Genomic DNA, 16,056 nt, shown 5'->3' with positions numbered 1-16,056 from the left:
ACAACCTCAACATCATGAACGTACTGAAGGAAAATGAAAATTGAGCCAAAGTACGTAGAAGGGCGGAGCCAGGCTAGTTAAACGAGGCAATCCATTCAGTTTTTAGGCTGCTGCTTTACCCTTATAGGCTACGAAATACATGTACAGCTCACATGGAAAGGATTTGTTGTAGGTGGGTCAAGGAACAGAGAACGGCTGCGATGGCTGACTGTTTATAAAAGAGGAAGAAGAAAATAGGAGAGGAGAAGGAGAGGAGGTAGAATGCTTCAAATCTGCTGGTTCCACTGATTTACTAGATGTATTGTGTGTCTATGACTGCTGACACTGCACTAAGTTAAGCAGGCTCTAGTTAATAGATGAGATGTACAGTAAGTACGAGTGATACAAAGACTTTCTTTGATCATGAAGCCCAATAACAATTACAGTTATCTGGTTTATCAGTTTATCGCATACATGAACTACACTGCAGACTGGAGTCTTTGAACGTGTCCAACGCAGGTAGAATGTGCATCAGCAGGTCCGCGTTATATTGCTCTGAGATAGTGGCTGCCCCTGCACTTTGTTTTGTTACGCCTTATACCAGCGGAAACACTAGGGGTGTTAGCAACTTCATCATAGAAGATTGTGATGTTTATTGCAACTTCAGTAATATCTGCTGCCTTTGTTCGACACAGCTGCGCTCACTCAGTGGAGCAGCTTTGCTTTGACCGAGGTACAGCAACCTTTAGTGGTGTTGATTGGCTATTACTGTACTCTTAGTTTGGATCAACGGAAGTACATTTTCAGGATAATTGTCTGATTTCCTAATCTTCTGCTCTTTGTGTTGCCGTTCTCAAACTCTGTTCACTTCAGGAAACAACAACAAACTTTCAGCTAACAAGCTACACGGTGAAAATGGCAAGTCTTGAAGAAAATTTGGATTGTGCAGCAAGGCAGGCCTGCTTGGTCTTTTCCGGGAATGATTGTAAAGATTTACAAGGAATATGTTTATGGCATTTACCATCTAACTGGGACGTTTTGGGACAGATTGGTGGGGATTACTATGGACAAAATACACACAGCTACAGATACAACGGTAAGAAAGTTACGTTTAACCATGTATCCAGTTAATTATAATAGCGTGTTACTGTATTGTGTGAACATTTAACTTCCTTTAATATTGTATGTGGCAGTTTCTTTTATCGGGGTACAAATGTTCCACCAAAACAAGTTCCTTCCCGAGACTATTTTGCAGAGCCACCTTCGCTGCGTAAGGAGCTTAGCCCTGCCCAAGATGATTGTGACTGGTTTAAAAAAATGCAAACAAACCCATTTTTTTTTTTTTCCTATCCCAGAATGTATAGCCAGACCTTCCTCCACCGTGCTGCGGAGGAGGGTCTGGCTAGTCCACACAGCATTCCAGGATGGGAGAAAAATGTGCTGTGGTTCATTGGCATTTCTTTAAACCAATCACAATCGTGAACTTGTTTTGGTGGAACGTGTACTTTCAAAAGTTGTTTTAGTCGTGCAACAGAAAACTCAGATTGGACAGATAGTCTAGCTAGCTGTCTGGATTTACCCTGCAGAGATCTGCGGAGCAGTTAATCATAGTCTTCATAAATCAACCAGAGTTTATATTTCCAACACAGAAAGCGGAAGGAAACTGACATCGGCCGAAAAGACATGCATCTGGCGAAATTTCCGCAATCCCGGCTATGGGTGGGACATTAAGTGAGACAGAGTGGTGACTGCAGACAGAAAAAGGCTGCATACACTTAAGCTTATTTTCACCCAACATTATGACCGAAGACATTTAAATAAGTCGGATTTCAACAGATTTTCCCATTCAAAAACTGTAATTACCAGATAATGGAAACAATGTACTCAACTCTATAGCTCTTTCACCATAAATACTCGTGTTTGTTCATCTCACGCCACTATTTGGGAAAACACGTAAGAGAAAAGACTTCACTCTGGCTTGAGACAGAAAGACAAATCCTGTAGGCTAGTAACCGCGTTAAGCTTTACAGTATTTTAAGAGCTGCCGTCTGAAATTCCATAACACCTATGCCCCCTACCCAGAAATCCCTGCTCCATCTCAGCCCACACTGAACCATAATTACCTAGGGCTTACTGTTACATAATGCTGGTGCAATCCTTCAAATGCACAACACTGGACTCCTACTGAATTGTAGTGCATGATTATGCAGTTTAGCGTTTAGGTTGTGTGTACATGCATGTAGGATGTGTTGGCTGAGTTTGTAGGAAAGAAAGGAAGGAAGAAAGAAAAAAAAGGAGTTTGTCAAAGAAAGGAGAGTCTGGTGTTATGCAACCTGAGCCTGCTGTGCATTATTCCCGGTATAAAGTAGCTGTAGTGTCAGTGATTTGAGGCAAAGAGCTTTACCGGGTCTGCTTGCCTCAGCTAAGTCTCATACTGACAAAAACAAGGGTGCAGTGACACCATGCATTTTGTGCATTTGTTGTGTGTCAAGAGAAACACACAGTGAATAGAAGGAATTTCATTGGCTTTAGAACGGCAAGAAAACCTTTCTTTTTTTCTTGTTTCTTTATCCTCTTTGTAGTCCACATTTCCTCAACCATCCTAATTCTATCTCCTTTAGACATTTTCCCTCTCATATTGCTGTTGATCAGATCATCAGTACTTATTTATGTCTAGGAATCTAACACAAGATGTAGCAGTGGGTGGTCCAGGGCCAGAGGTGACAGTTGAGCTGAAGCACATGATTTTTTTCATCCTTCTGATTATTCTTCCATGGTCTGATCCTTTAGCAACTTCCACTGCTCTGCTCCCAATAATTCACACTGCTCATCTTTATATTCCCATCAAAATGTGCCAAATTACACATCTGTCTCTGTCGTGTTGTTTTCTTTTGCCCCAGCATGCATGTTTCTCTCTTCTTTCTGGCTACCGTATCAGCATATTTTCTATGATGAAAACATTCAACTCTAAATACATGCATCATTAGCCGCTGTGTCATTCTAATGGTGCAATCATACTGTACATCAAGAGTCCTGGGAACTGCAAAGCAGGGAACAAATGTTCCCATTGAACCAAAGAGTCACATGGTACAAGCTTTCAGTCCCCCTGTGGCAAATGGAAAGAAATCCCATGATCATATTTCTGTTTTTAGTGAACAGAGAGAGAGAGTGTTTGTGTTTGTGTGTGAGAGAGAGAGCTAGTAAGGCAGTTGCACTGCATGGCCAGTCACATTTGACAGCCCATCTATCTCAAACTCCACGCCTCCTCTAATGCAGCTTCTTATTCCCCCGGGGGCCGATGATGGTGTCACCCGGCTCTCAGCAGTATACAGCCACATCATTTTTTGGTATTGCTATTATTTACCGAGCCAATCGCTCTCCTATGCTGGCCTCATGGCCACAGCAATCCATCAAGCATAAATCATTTATGAGTGAGATCACTGCACCACAACAGCCACCTCCCCCGCCATGCTTCCCCACTCCCCTCACCACCCACGCACACAACACATCCATAAACACACAGCCGTGTAGTAGAAAGTGAATCCAGACAGCTCATTTATGATACCACCTATTTCTGCTACACCCACCGTCATCATACTACGTCATACTGCAGGAAGCTCTACCTACAAATACTTTACATAAACACATCATTTAAATCAATACTACATCATTACTTTACTATCATCTTCAGCTTCCTATGATCCCAGTGCTGTGATTGTATCTTGAACCTTGTCTGACCACCTGCTCCGTAAGTGTCTGATCAGATTGTGTATTCCCAGGCCATTCCCAGGCCAATTCCCAAAGCCATTAAGGCACTTCACTCAGGGCTAAATGCAAAAATGACCTCCAACAATGCCCACTTTTCCCGATTTAGGTCAGTCATGACAGGGCTTTCAATAGCTCATAGCGCTCTGTCTTTAGTCTGTAAACATTAAGAAACACTCACATGCAAATATATGAAAATATCGCTTATTCTATTGACACTTAAACACAAAGAAACACCTCTTGTGAGGTAATGTGTTCAATTAGAAAGCAAGACAATGTTTCTCTGGCAAGCAGGTAACAGTTAGCCTGTCTTCCCTGTCGTCCCTTCTATATAAAGGCCATCTTCCTGTAGCTTAGTCAGACTCTAAGAAGTAGTTGTTATCCCTTCACTGTGATTAAACCTCATCTGCATCAACAGTGTTGCACCAGCATTAAGGCTGTCAAGCTAATTTAGTTAAAAAGAGAAGGCCTATGGCTATACCTATTACTTTGGGAAATTAGTTTTTAACAGTAGCTGCTAATAAGGCTTGGTTCAAGGCTGGACCGAGAAGTAAAAGGATAAACTGAACATGTGTAATTGAGTGTTTTTTCTGTGAGTAATAATATAATGAATCCTTGGAGGACAGTTTTCAATAACATAACCCAGAAGAAATTATGTAACAGCCATGCAGTTCCTATATACACACTGTGTGTAACATAAGGTGCAGCTAATATTGATCTGTTATCCTATCAAAGAGCTAACTAATACTGAATTAAACATCTCTCACAAACTATTTTGTTGTGAATGATGAGTCGTGATTCATGTAGAGCTGAACCAGTAGTAGGGAATTAATACCCTTTGTACAATTTAATAACACTTTCCCTTGCCCCCCATATGCAAAAGCATCCGAAGGGGCTGTACTGTGTAAAGGAATGTAGTAAATACCTGCCCAGAGTGAAAAAAAAGAGCACATTTAGTGTTAAATGCAACAACAATGCATAGTAAATCCCTATACAAGACATTAAGTTACAATAAACTGTACAATATTGCAAGTCTGTTTTGTACCACTTTCTCTTCAGCTACATTTCTGTTAACTCATACACTGTTGGTTACTCACATGCCAGACGTTTGTTGTGGTTGGTTGACCCAGTAGACGACATGATCCAGTGGATGTGGGACTGGTTGAAGAGAGTGTTTTGCCTTTGAGTGTGTGTGTATTTTTCTTGTCCCCTCCTGTCAAGGCTCCAGGACAGGATGCTGGTGTGTGTAGTGGCTGGTCATCTAGTCATTGCATCTCTTGACTTTGGCACCAGGACTATCAAAGACTATCTACTCTGCTATGCCTTTTTGCTGTATTTGCTGTCTCCCTCCTCCCCTTTCTGATCGCCTTCGCTGTTTTTTCTAGGTTTTCCCTCTCACTGCTTCACACTCTCATCTTGGCTGCCTCTCTACTCACACACACACACACACACAAACGCTGTCTTGCTCTCTCTGTCAGACAGGCTCGGTAGGGTTGTAAAGAGCTGTGCTGCTTAGGAACGGGGGAGAGTGATAGTGGGCTACGGTATTGTGGCCTGTACCAACTGGTGACAACAAAGGGGTCAACAGGATCAGAAAGTGCATAGGCTTTTTACATATTATTTAGGACTATACCAGGATTAAATCCCTCATGAGTCAACCATCACTGCTTTGCTTTATATTTTTATGTATTTATTTGTTCACTTTGTTGGAAGATAAGAAGTAAAATGTGATAAGAGAAGAGGTACTGCATATTAATACATCTCTCAGCATAACTACAAAGAAGATCAGAAATGTACATGACTGACTCTCACATGCTATATGTAATAAAATCTATGTATTGTTGTGTTACATCATCTCATGTCATATTAAAGTAATGAATTGCTTGTCTGTGTTTGTGTATGCATTTATTCTATTATTTCTAACTTTTCTCTTCACTGGACCATTTTCTTATTAGGTATACTGTAGTCTCGCATTGCCAGACCTTACTCCACAGTGCTGCGGAGGAGTGTCTGGCTAGTCCACACAGCATTCCGGGATGGAAGAAAAACATGCACTGGTTTATTGGCATTTATTTAAAGCAATCACAATCGTCATGGGCGGCGCTAGGCGCCGGACAGAGCCACGTTGCCTCTGCAAAATAGCCTCAGGAAGGAACTTGTTTTGGTGGAACGTGTATGTCGGATTCCTCTATTAATCCCAGTAGGATTTATCCTGAATGCCTTTGCCAAATTTAATGTCAATCCATCCAATAGTTTTAAAGACATTTCAGTCTGGACCAAAGTGGTGGACGGACTGAACAACATTGCCAACCGTAGAAACACACCGCTAGCTAAAAACACTAGATCCTACACTTCCCATAATTCACCTCTTTCAGAGCCACAAAAGACATTATACATCTCTTTTCGCAGGCTGAGTAGTCTCCATGACGAGTAAACTGATTGATGTGTAAAATCATGACAGGTTGAGATCCCAGGTTGTGGAAAATCCACTTGCTGGTGTAAATTCTCATTTGTCTTTTTTTATCTAGCAATTTAATTAATTTGGAGGACCTGTCTAATGGAAAGTCTAAGCACTTACCTTCTGGAAAAAAGCAGCAGAGCATCCACATAACTTGTTAACATTTACATCTGCAGACTTGACAGCTAATTAAAAGGTGAGAAACCCATTGCCCTTAATGACTTGATAACATTTACAGTAGGCATCATGGCTTATTAGAAAGTACATCATTAGTTATGTATTAATAGCAGCAAAAGGTCTCTCTGTCCCTGGAATTTCCACCCATGATCCTCTGTACCATTAAGTAAGTTTGCAGACATTTGTGGTTTCATATAAAAAATATTGAAAACTTCCATCAAAACCAATTGTTCTTGTTGCTTTTGAGGTTTCTTAATGCAAGTGTGAAGAACAGCATACATAAGGATGGACTAACATGTAATTAAGCACAGACAGAGGCAGGCACACACACACACACACACACACACACACACACACACACACACATAAACACACCATTATGCACATATTCCTACAAATACACACACTGCTGCAAACACACACTGTAACTGTCACACATGGGGGGTTAATAGGCACTTAGCAGCATGGAGTCTTGCAGGTCCTGACTCCCCTTTCCCATAATAAGAGGCTTCTAACAGCCAGTTACATCACACTTCAGCTGGTAAAGGCTGCTCCAGTCTAACCGCTAATGTCATGGAAATCTCATTGCAGCCTACGTAAGGAGATCAAGATATATAAAGTGAAATGATTCATGGCCTGTTCTGCTTCCATTCTGTGCTCATCTATAAACTCATATATGACTATTGGCATGTGAGAAAGGTTCTCCCTGTCGCTGCATAAGCCAACACCACTGTCGGGTACAAAGATTCCTCATCTTAACCTCATTGGTGAGTCAATATTGGCATCTGCTGGTGAAGTTTGTGTATTACACTTAAGCTCACACTAAAGGAGCACCTGCTGTGTCGGTAACCATACAAGCACAAGGATTCCCTCAACAAACACTTTTTTGCCTTTTCCTTAAGTGAAATGCCATAAATAAGAATCATTAATACGTGGTGTCCATATTAGGAAGCTCAAGTATTTTTCAGATGTGTTGTTATTTTGACTTTTGATTAACAGATCAAGTGTGTGATTTTGATTAGATGTATCTTTGGGAAATGAAACACAATTATAATCACATTTTAATTGTGTATTTCAGGTTTCAGATACGCCCAGGTTTAATTCATTCAGGTAAACAAAAGGGGATTTCCAGTGACTGTTTCACAGTGTTATTGTTCAGTTGTGCATGAGTGTGTGTGCATGTGTGTGTTGCTCTTTCAGCTCTATCAGTGCTGGCTTCCTCTTTGAAACTGTGTTGTCTCAATTTTCTGCAGCATAGTCTCTGATGTGGCTTGTGAGTCATACTGTGGTAAATATACACATTTGCGCATGCATACACACATTAGGACCAACTCACAGACACATGTATTCACATCTACACAAACACACTAGTCATGGTCACTATAGTAAGTATTCCCTTTGCCTTCATGTTACTATGGTTAAGCAATACACAGTAAGCCTGCTGACATAAGCTGCTGGATTTTGTCTGGTAAACAACACACAGCTAAGCCTCACTGACAAAAAAAAGTTCACATCTTTAATTCACATCTTCACAGCCGCACCAGACAGAGAAGTCAAAGCAGTCAAACTTTATTAAAAATATCACATTGTGCTGTATGGGGATATTCTGGGGGTCACCATGGCAACAGACATTCAAGTGCCAAATGCATGAATGTGCACACCTGCCTGCCAGAGTTCCAACTTGTGCCTCTAAGCCTCCAGTATATGGAGTATATAGGTGCTGTTTGCTAAGTGTGGCAGGACGGAGAGGCGACAGTGGCAATGCCTTTGTTCTCAGAGAATGGAGCACACAGCTCTGTCAAGGTGTTAATTAGCAATTGTGAGACAAGAAAGTTGTGAGGATGCTTGCTTCAGCTGTGAGATGCATAACCTTTTGCGTGAAACAGAGCTTTGCCTTGCCAAACTTTGTATTGAATGCAACATCATCGAGTGACAGCTTCTTTAAAAGCAGCAATGCTTTATGTCACAACCACCACATTCAATTCTCTCTGTTACAGTATATGTACCTGTTATGTCATTCAAACTTTCTGACAGCTGCTCTCTGCTCTGTCTGGATATGTATGTTGTAGTTCACTCAATACGCTCTGAAATTTGAAATAGTCACAGGTCTTTAATTGTGTTATACGTCTCTGCGGACGAGCTGTGAAAAAGTGCACTTTTGGGTTAACATGATGTTTTGTAATGTTAGTTTTGCAAGTATGTGCAGTGTTTTTCAGTGTCTAAATGAGAACTAGTGACTCATGTGGAGAAAACAGGCTGCTTAAACTGGGGGACTCACAGTATCGGTTTGACTCGTTGTCATGTTGAGCTTTGAAACGCTGTGCCATTGATATACAGCAGTGAACTAAGTATTTTCTTGTGGATATTAGTCATTGTCAGATAAAGAAAAAGCAAACCACACATTAAAATGGTTTAGGTGACCTGTAAATATAAAGGTCAACTATATTTTTTTTCGTCTGTGAAAATGTCAGATCATGTGGGTGTGATATTATGTATTTTGTGAGTCTACACAACAAAAACCACAGCATATTTCATTGTAAAAAGGCATTGTGTTATACTTATGTAACAGTGATTAAATCTTTGAATGCTACCATGAAGCAATTTCCTTGAAAATATTTGAATCTATTTATCAACTAATGAGAACTTGTAGGAGGATTTTTGGTTGGTAGTGGTACTGTAATACAAATTTGAAAAGGGTGTCAATGTGTCACACACTTTGCAAATGGCTCTATTATTTCTGTCTCCCCGGGGTTTGTGTAATAGTTCATGTTTGAAAATAAAATACAATTTGAATGTGTGTGTGTGTGTGTGTGTGTGTGTGTGTGTGTGTGTGTGTGTGTGTGTGCGTGTGCGTGCGTGCGTGCGTGCGTGCGTGCGTGTGTGTGTGTATGTGTGCCTGCCTGAATATATGCATGAGTATGTGAGTCACGCACCACTATCCAGCCCCCTGGGCTTCGAGTTCTGATGCCCATCTTTCAGCTCCTCTACTGCACACTGAACCCAGTGAACCTTCTGCTGTTTACACTCTCCCCCTCCTCCTGCTCGCTCTGTCTCTATTTATCTCACTCACACACTCTCATGCTCATCTATTCTCCCTTCGTCTCTCTCTTACTTTCTCCCTCCAGCTCCCTACAGTACATCTCTCTTTCTCACGCACTCACGCTCTCTTGTGTTCTTAGTCTTTTCTCTCGCAACCCTTCCTCTGCCTCTCTTTATAACTGCTTCTGTGTATCTACCTCTGCAGATCAAGACATATTCAGACTCAGACAGTCAAGGTTCAGACAGACAATCAGGGTCTCTTTGTCTTAGGTTTGTCTCTTTCACTGTGTAGATGTGTGGCCATAGAAAGAGACAGACAGAAGAGCGGAGGTAACGGCGGGAGGAGTAGAATGAAAGATGCAAATGGAAATAAAAGGATGTTGTGCTTTTCAGACATTGAAGCATTTCACTTGAGATGAAGCTGAAGGTGGAATCACCATAGATTTCATCCTCATTCCCAACCTCCACCTTCTCCTCACTGCCGTCTTCCTCCTCCACATCATCAGCATCATCAGGTTGCAAAAAGTCGAACAGCTGCTGTGTCGTCAGCCTTCTGCTGCCCACACCGAGCCCCTTCTGTCAGTTTCAACATTCTCCAACAGCATACTGCTAACAATGTGGCTCTTTTATCTGTTTGCGTGCATGTCTGTGTCAGCAAATCTCCTTTTTTTCATGAATGAGGACATGTGTTTAGGCATGTGCCTGGGATATGAAGGGAGAAAGGTAGGAGCAGCAGGGGGGGCATGCCACTCATGTCAGCTCTTTCAGGAAGTATAAAGCACCATTTTGAGTCTCTGGTTGATGTAACTTTACCCCCCCACCCAAAAAAACCCAGTATGTCATCTTTGGCCCCAGAGTTCTGAATTGCTTTGCTTGCACTTCTCTAGCTCATTGTGGAACTGAAACGCGCCATTAATAATCCTGGTTAAGTGTGAGTTGGGTGTGAGTGAGTGAGAAAGTGTGCGTGTTGGACACAGGTTGAAAGTCCATTGAGCTGTGTAGAGTAGGTAAGCGGAATGTGCATCACATGACATGCACCTCAAAAGAGCACATCTCACTGCGGCAGAGAACAGTTTGTCTCTGTGCGTGTGGGTTTGCATGTGTATTTGAAAGTGTGTGAATGTGTGCCTGGTACAGTATGTAGCATGTGCACCCATGTGTGTGTGTGTGTGTGTGTGTGTGTGTGTGTGAAGATGCTTACAGAGTGTGAGATTGCTATAATGGGAATTATGCACTCACCCCACGTCCCTGGTTCTTATTTCCATGCAACAACCCATCCACCTCACATGCTTCCACATGTATTAAAACAACATGCTTTTCACTTTAGCACATGCCTGTTACTCGGTCATAAATTATGCTTGTTTCTTGGTCTTAAATAATGGTAATCAACGGAATTGATTCCACTTTTTTTTCACGCTGTCATGCCTTTTCTCCCTGCGACAGAGCAGCCTTATTTGGCAGCGTTTCTTTACTCGGTGGCACACGTTGGGAACCCCAGGCCTGGTCACGGATAGCACAGATACACTGTAAACGGCTAATAGGGTATCAAACCAGTGGAGAAGAAAAAGCCCCTCCACTCTGTGTCTCATTCATTATTCACAGCCAGCAAATGAAGTTGGTACAGTGGGAGCAATCAATTATAGATGAGAGAAGGTAGGAGGAGATAGAGAGAGCGAGATGAAGGGGATAGAGCGAGGCCTACCTTGCATGCAGCTGAGCTTTAGCATGTCAATGAACAGTGGCATGCACAGAACTACTCAGGAAATGGACTCTTGAGGCCCAGAATTCTGTGTGCATGCACCTTTCACACCACACCAATAGCATTCATTTGATAATGACTCAGTATGCTAACTTTGTAGTCCCTTGCTCACTTGTGTGTGCACTTGTGCTTCTCTATGGTTCGCTGCGCTGACAGTCATAGCGAAACTGCATTGGGTCTTTTCACAAAATGTCGAGCAACAGTCATAGCGTCCCCTCAGTATGTTGCAGCTTGTTCCGAAACCAGGAAATAAAATTGGTCCAGATGCAGCATTGTAGAATTAACCCAGTCTTCACATCTCTTCTGTGATTGAGTTACATTGGCCTGTTGTCTGCCCTAATCAATCTTAGTAACTAAGGTATATGTTACACACACTAGACCACAAACAGGTTTTCTCAGGAAATTTGGTAATGATTCCAGCAATTAAGAATACCATTAACTGTTGAAACAAAAATGGCTATTTTCATTGCCATCCTTGTGGTTGATTGGGCCTTCTTTAGCCATTTTTATTTGTTGTTACTTGTTCCTTTCAATACTATATTATTTCTCATTCAGTGATTGTATTACCTTGTTGAAACTAAGAGTAAAGCATCAGCTTTGATCACATGTTTAAATTTTGGGACTTTCCTAGACAATGAAGCGACCCATAACCTCAAGTTGATGTTCATCTTCTTCTGTGCCATTGAGCCATAGAGGCAGTTTCACAACTCCAACCTGTGGCACTTATACATCCATTTGCATTAGTTGTGGGGCTGTCCCTTGCATGCACACACATTAGAGGTAGTAGAGAGGTCACTTTTGTCTGTGCTTTCTCTGCAGCTGTCCATGGGTTTATGTGAAGCAGTTTTATTATGAGCCCCCATTATTGTGCCTGGAAAGATTAACTATGAAGATGCAAAGTGTCGGTTGGAAAATCTGTATCAATCTCTGTGTCACCACACTTTTCATTAAATGTCAGATATTGGCTTATGGAAACTGCTCTATTTGTGCCGTCTGTATTTGGTGTGTGTGTGTGTGTGTGTGTGTGTGTGTGTGTGTGTGTGTGTGTGTGTGTGTGTGTGTGTGTGGGCAGAGAGGCTGTTTGATGTGAGTCAGATCCAAACCCAGGCTGGTTTCTCTCACATGTGTGTGGGACGCATCCAGATGGCTCCACAGGACTGCACAAATGTCACTCTGATAATGAGACAACAAGGCCTGTTGAAATACAGGTAGCAGGGCTGTGGTGCATGCTTTTACAGACACACACACACACACACACACACACACACACACACACACACACACACAGATGGAAAGATGGGGAGAAAGAAAGAAAAAGAAAGGCAGGCTGCCCTGAATGCAAGAACAAAAACAAATATCACATATGACAAACCCAATGAAATGAATATATATGAAGATGAATATAAAGAAAATATGGTCTGATCACATGTTCAACATGTTCATGTCATGTGCCATGTTCCTAAAGATTAAATGATCCACAGAGAAATGTCTGTATCGCCGAGGCTGATTATCGACCTCAGTAGGGTGATCTGCAAGAAATGATGAATGCAATAATATTCGTCCACTGACCTGTGCTAAATGACAACTTCACCTCCGTCCCTCTCCAGTCCACAGGGGTCATCACAGGTCGCTGCTCAGTTGCCATGGGAACAGGAGACATAAAGGAAAATTCTCCTGAGCACTAAACTGTGACACCTTACGCCGTCTCCGACAGACTCGGTTGAGTTGCACATCATGTGTGAAAGCAGGAGTGAGAAGTTGTTGTTTATTTAATTTTCTTACGAGTCACAAGAGTGTCAACCCCGCTCTTTTTTTTGCACTCTCTCTTTCTCTTTCTCTCTCCTGCACAAAAAAAACCATTTTCACACATAAGCCTTGTGGACATTTGCTCACACATATTTTCTTTGTCTGCATCACTCCACTCAGTAGTTCTCTCACACAATATATTCCTGTTATTTTGAACAGCAAAGCACAGGTGCAACCCTGTCTGTGTGTGTGTAAGTGAGATAGTATCTGTTATCCCATCTCTCTGACTGCTGTGACCTAATGTAACTATTGCACCTACATTGTCAACCCTCCAACAGCTCTGTCAGCCTCATGAGGTTACTGCACCTGTTTGTCTAACACGCACACAAACACACTTTATATATATCAGCCTACAGTTGCAAATACTAATCCACTGACACCATTATGATTCAAAGCTCATGGTATGTGTGTGTTCAGTGTGTGTGTGTGTGTGTGTGTGTGTGTGGGGGTGGGTAGGTGGTTGGGGTTGCTGCTGTTTCAAACATTGTCCACTGCTGGCAGCAAATTTCCTCTGAGGTGATCTGTTATAGTGACAGGGCAGCAAGTATTTTTAGCCAGTGAGAAAGGACAAATAATGAAGCAGGAAAGACAGAGGGAGACAACAAGGGGACGAGTAAGGGAGAGAGGGGGAGGGAGGGACAGAGAGAGAGAGAGAGAGAGAGCGAGAGAGAGAATGAGAGGAGTGAAATCTGAGGGCAAACCAAAACCACCTGGATGTTGCTGACTTGCTGCTCTTCTGTTTAGAGCACAGTCTATATACATCATATTACACACTCACATACCCGCACCTCATGGTCATGCACACACACGCACACACACGCACACACACTTAAACACATGCATAAATACAGATGATGTTGACAGTTCAGCTGCTGCCAATAAAAAACTTTATTTATTAAAACTTGGGTCATTTCTATTGGCTGTAAGAACATTTTACTCACCAGTAATTGCTGAAATCTGGGAACATGGTAGCATGCAGCAAAGTCAGATGCCGCAAGAAACACGAGTGGTCAGACGATTAGTTAAACAAGAAGGACAACGGAAAGTAAACGAATACAAAATAATCACACATTACACAGAAAATAAGGTGTCCAAGTATGCTAGGTCAAAGTTGGCCTGTAAACTGTGACACATTAAAACTCATTAGTTGATTAATCGATAAAACTCATAAGTTGATTAATCGATTATTCGCCACAAAAATATTCATTCTTTTTTGAAACTCGATTAATTGCCGTAGTAATTTTTCAAGCAAAAGTAGTAAAAATATGCTACACAGTCTCTGGTTTGGGGTTTTCCAGTGTGAGGACTTGCTGCTTTTCTTTGTCATATATGATAGTAAACTGAATATCTTTGAGTTTTGGACTGTTGGTCAGACAAAACTAAACATTTGAAGATGTAACTTTGGGCTTTTGGAAATTGTATTAAATTGTATTGTATAATATTTTTCACAATTAATTTTACATTTAATGCAGTGAATGAGAAAAAAAATGATTTATCGATATTGAAAATAATCGTTACCTGCATCCCTATTTACAACGGACAGTTGTTGGCATCCATTTCACCAATAACCTTTTTTTTTTTCAAAAAAGTTGATAAAATAATATTACATCTGGGGTTTGTTTGTCTGATCATCTGACTTCTCTTGTTTCTTGCCATGTCTGACTTCTGTGAACAAGTGTCACTTGCATTTACTCACAAGAACAAATGAGGAGTGAAATAATACAACTAAAAGTAGAGAAAGAGATAGACTTCTTCTTTTTACTTCTCCTTTTTCTCAATGGAATTCTTAGAGTAAGACTTTGGTTTTGGCTTCCATTGTCGCTGCAGCATGCAGCTTTGGCCTTAACCTCAAAGTGGCGGGTAAAACAACATAAAGTGCTCAGAGTGCTGGACGGGACATTTTGGTTTGCACACGCAAGTTGTGAGGCCTCTGTGTAGCACAATGTCCTCTTTCTCTTTCTCTCTCTCGCTCTCTATCTCTCTCTCTCTCTCTCTCTCTCTCTCTCTCTCTCTCTCTCTCTCTCTCTTTCTCTCTCTATCTCTCTCTCTCTCTCTCTCTCTCTCACACACACACACACACACACACACACACACACACACGCACACACACACACACACACACACACACACACACACACACACACACACACACACGCACACACACACGCACACACACACACACACACACACACACACACTTCCTCTCTCTCTCACTGGTTGTTCCCTGAGTCAGCACTCTGCCTCAGCTCCAGTTTCTCTACCCCGGCCTGCCTCTGCCTGCCTGCCTGCCTGCAGGACACTATTAGGACATCGCTGTGTGTGTGAGAGTGAGTGTGTGTGCGTGCCTTTGTGGGAGAGAGCTACTGTTGCATTTACGCGGTCAGGTCCTTTCACCATCTTATGCAATACGATATTTTTCACTTTGCGAGTAACCCTGGATATTTCTGTCTGCTCCACCAAATCAGCTATTGTACCAGTGCACCATAAAAGATGCACGTCTCCTCTCGCTTTCCTCTTGCTCTTCCAAAACACTCCCAATGGGCTTTCATGTTGTAGTGAGTGTGTGTGTGTGTGTGTGTGTGTGTGTGTGTGTGTGTGTGTGTGTGTGTGTGTGTGTGTGTGTGTGTGTGTGTGTGTGTGTGTGCTGGATACTACTAGTTCTCCTAACATGGCCCAAAAATAGCAAACTGAAGAGGTGTGAAGTAAAAAAGGAAAGGACACTTTAGTAAAGGAGTAACTGACACGGGGTGAGTCACTTTCACACACACACACACACACACACACACACACACACACAGACAAACGTGGTGTGCTCATCCAAACTCATGCACATACAAGCATGCATATACAGTACATACAGAAACACATACTACACACACACACACACACACACACACAATTGTGAAATTGAGTGTGTGTAGGCAGGAATCACGGGTTTGTGTCTTGCTGCCATGTGTTTGGCTCTCTTTCTCAGTTTGTGTGGTTTCATTTGTCCTCACAAATTACAGTCAAAGAGTCCCCCTCTTTGGCTTGAGGTACTTCTACAGAGTCACTGTGCCTTCATAAGCTCAAT

At 42.0% G+C, this 16,056-nt stretch overlaps 1 protein-coding gene across 2 annotated transcripts in view; it reads right to left on the bottom strand.

The window, feature by feature from the left end:
- Positions 1–5,260, bottom strand: part of LOC116062202 (dysbindin-like) — a 32,152-nt gene extending 26,892 nt beyond the window's left edge. For both annotated transcript variants that reach the window (XM_036008355.1, XM_031316826.2), the window contains exon 1: positions 4,842–5,260. In XM_036008355.1, coding sequence (XP_035864248.1) covers positions 4,842–4,884 — 43 coding nt within the window. In that variant the 5' untranslated portion in view covers positions 4,885–5,260. The remainder of the gene's footprint in view (positions 1–4,841) is intronic.
- Between the last annotated feature and the right edge of the window lie 10,796 nt (positions 5,261–16,056).

The sequence above is a fragment of the Sander lucioperca genome, chromosome 12, assembly GCF_008315115.2.
Source record: "Sander lucioperca isolate FBNREF2018 chromosome 12, SLUC_FBN_1.2, whole genome shotgun sequence".
Taxonomy (NCBI): domain Eukaryota; kingdom Metazoa; phylum Chordata; class Actinopteri; order Perciformes; family Percidae; genus Sander; species Sander lucioperca.
Note: the sequence above shows the minus strand (reverse complement) of the source record. Positions and strands in the feature narration are given on the sequence as shown.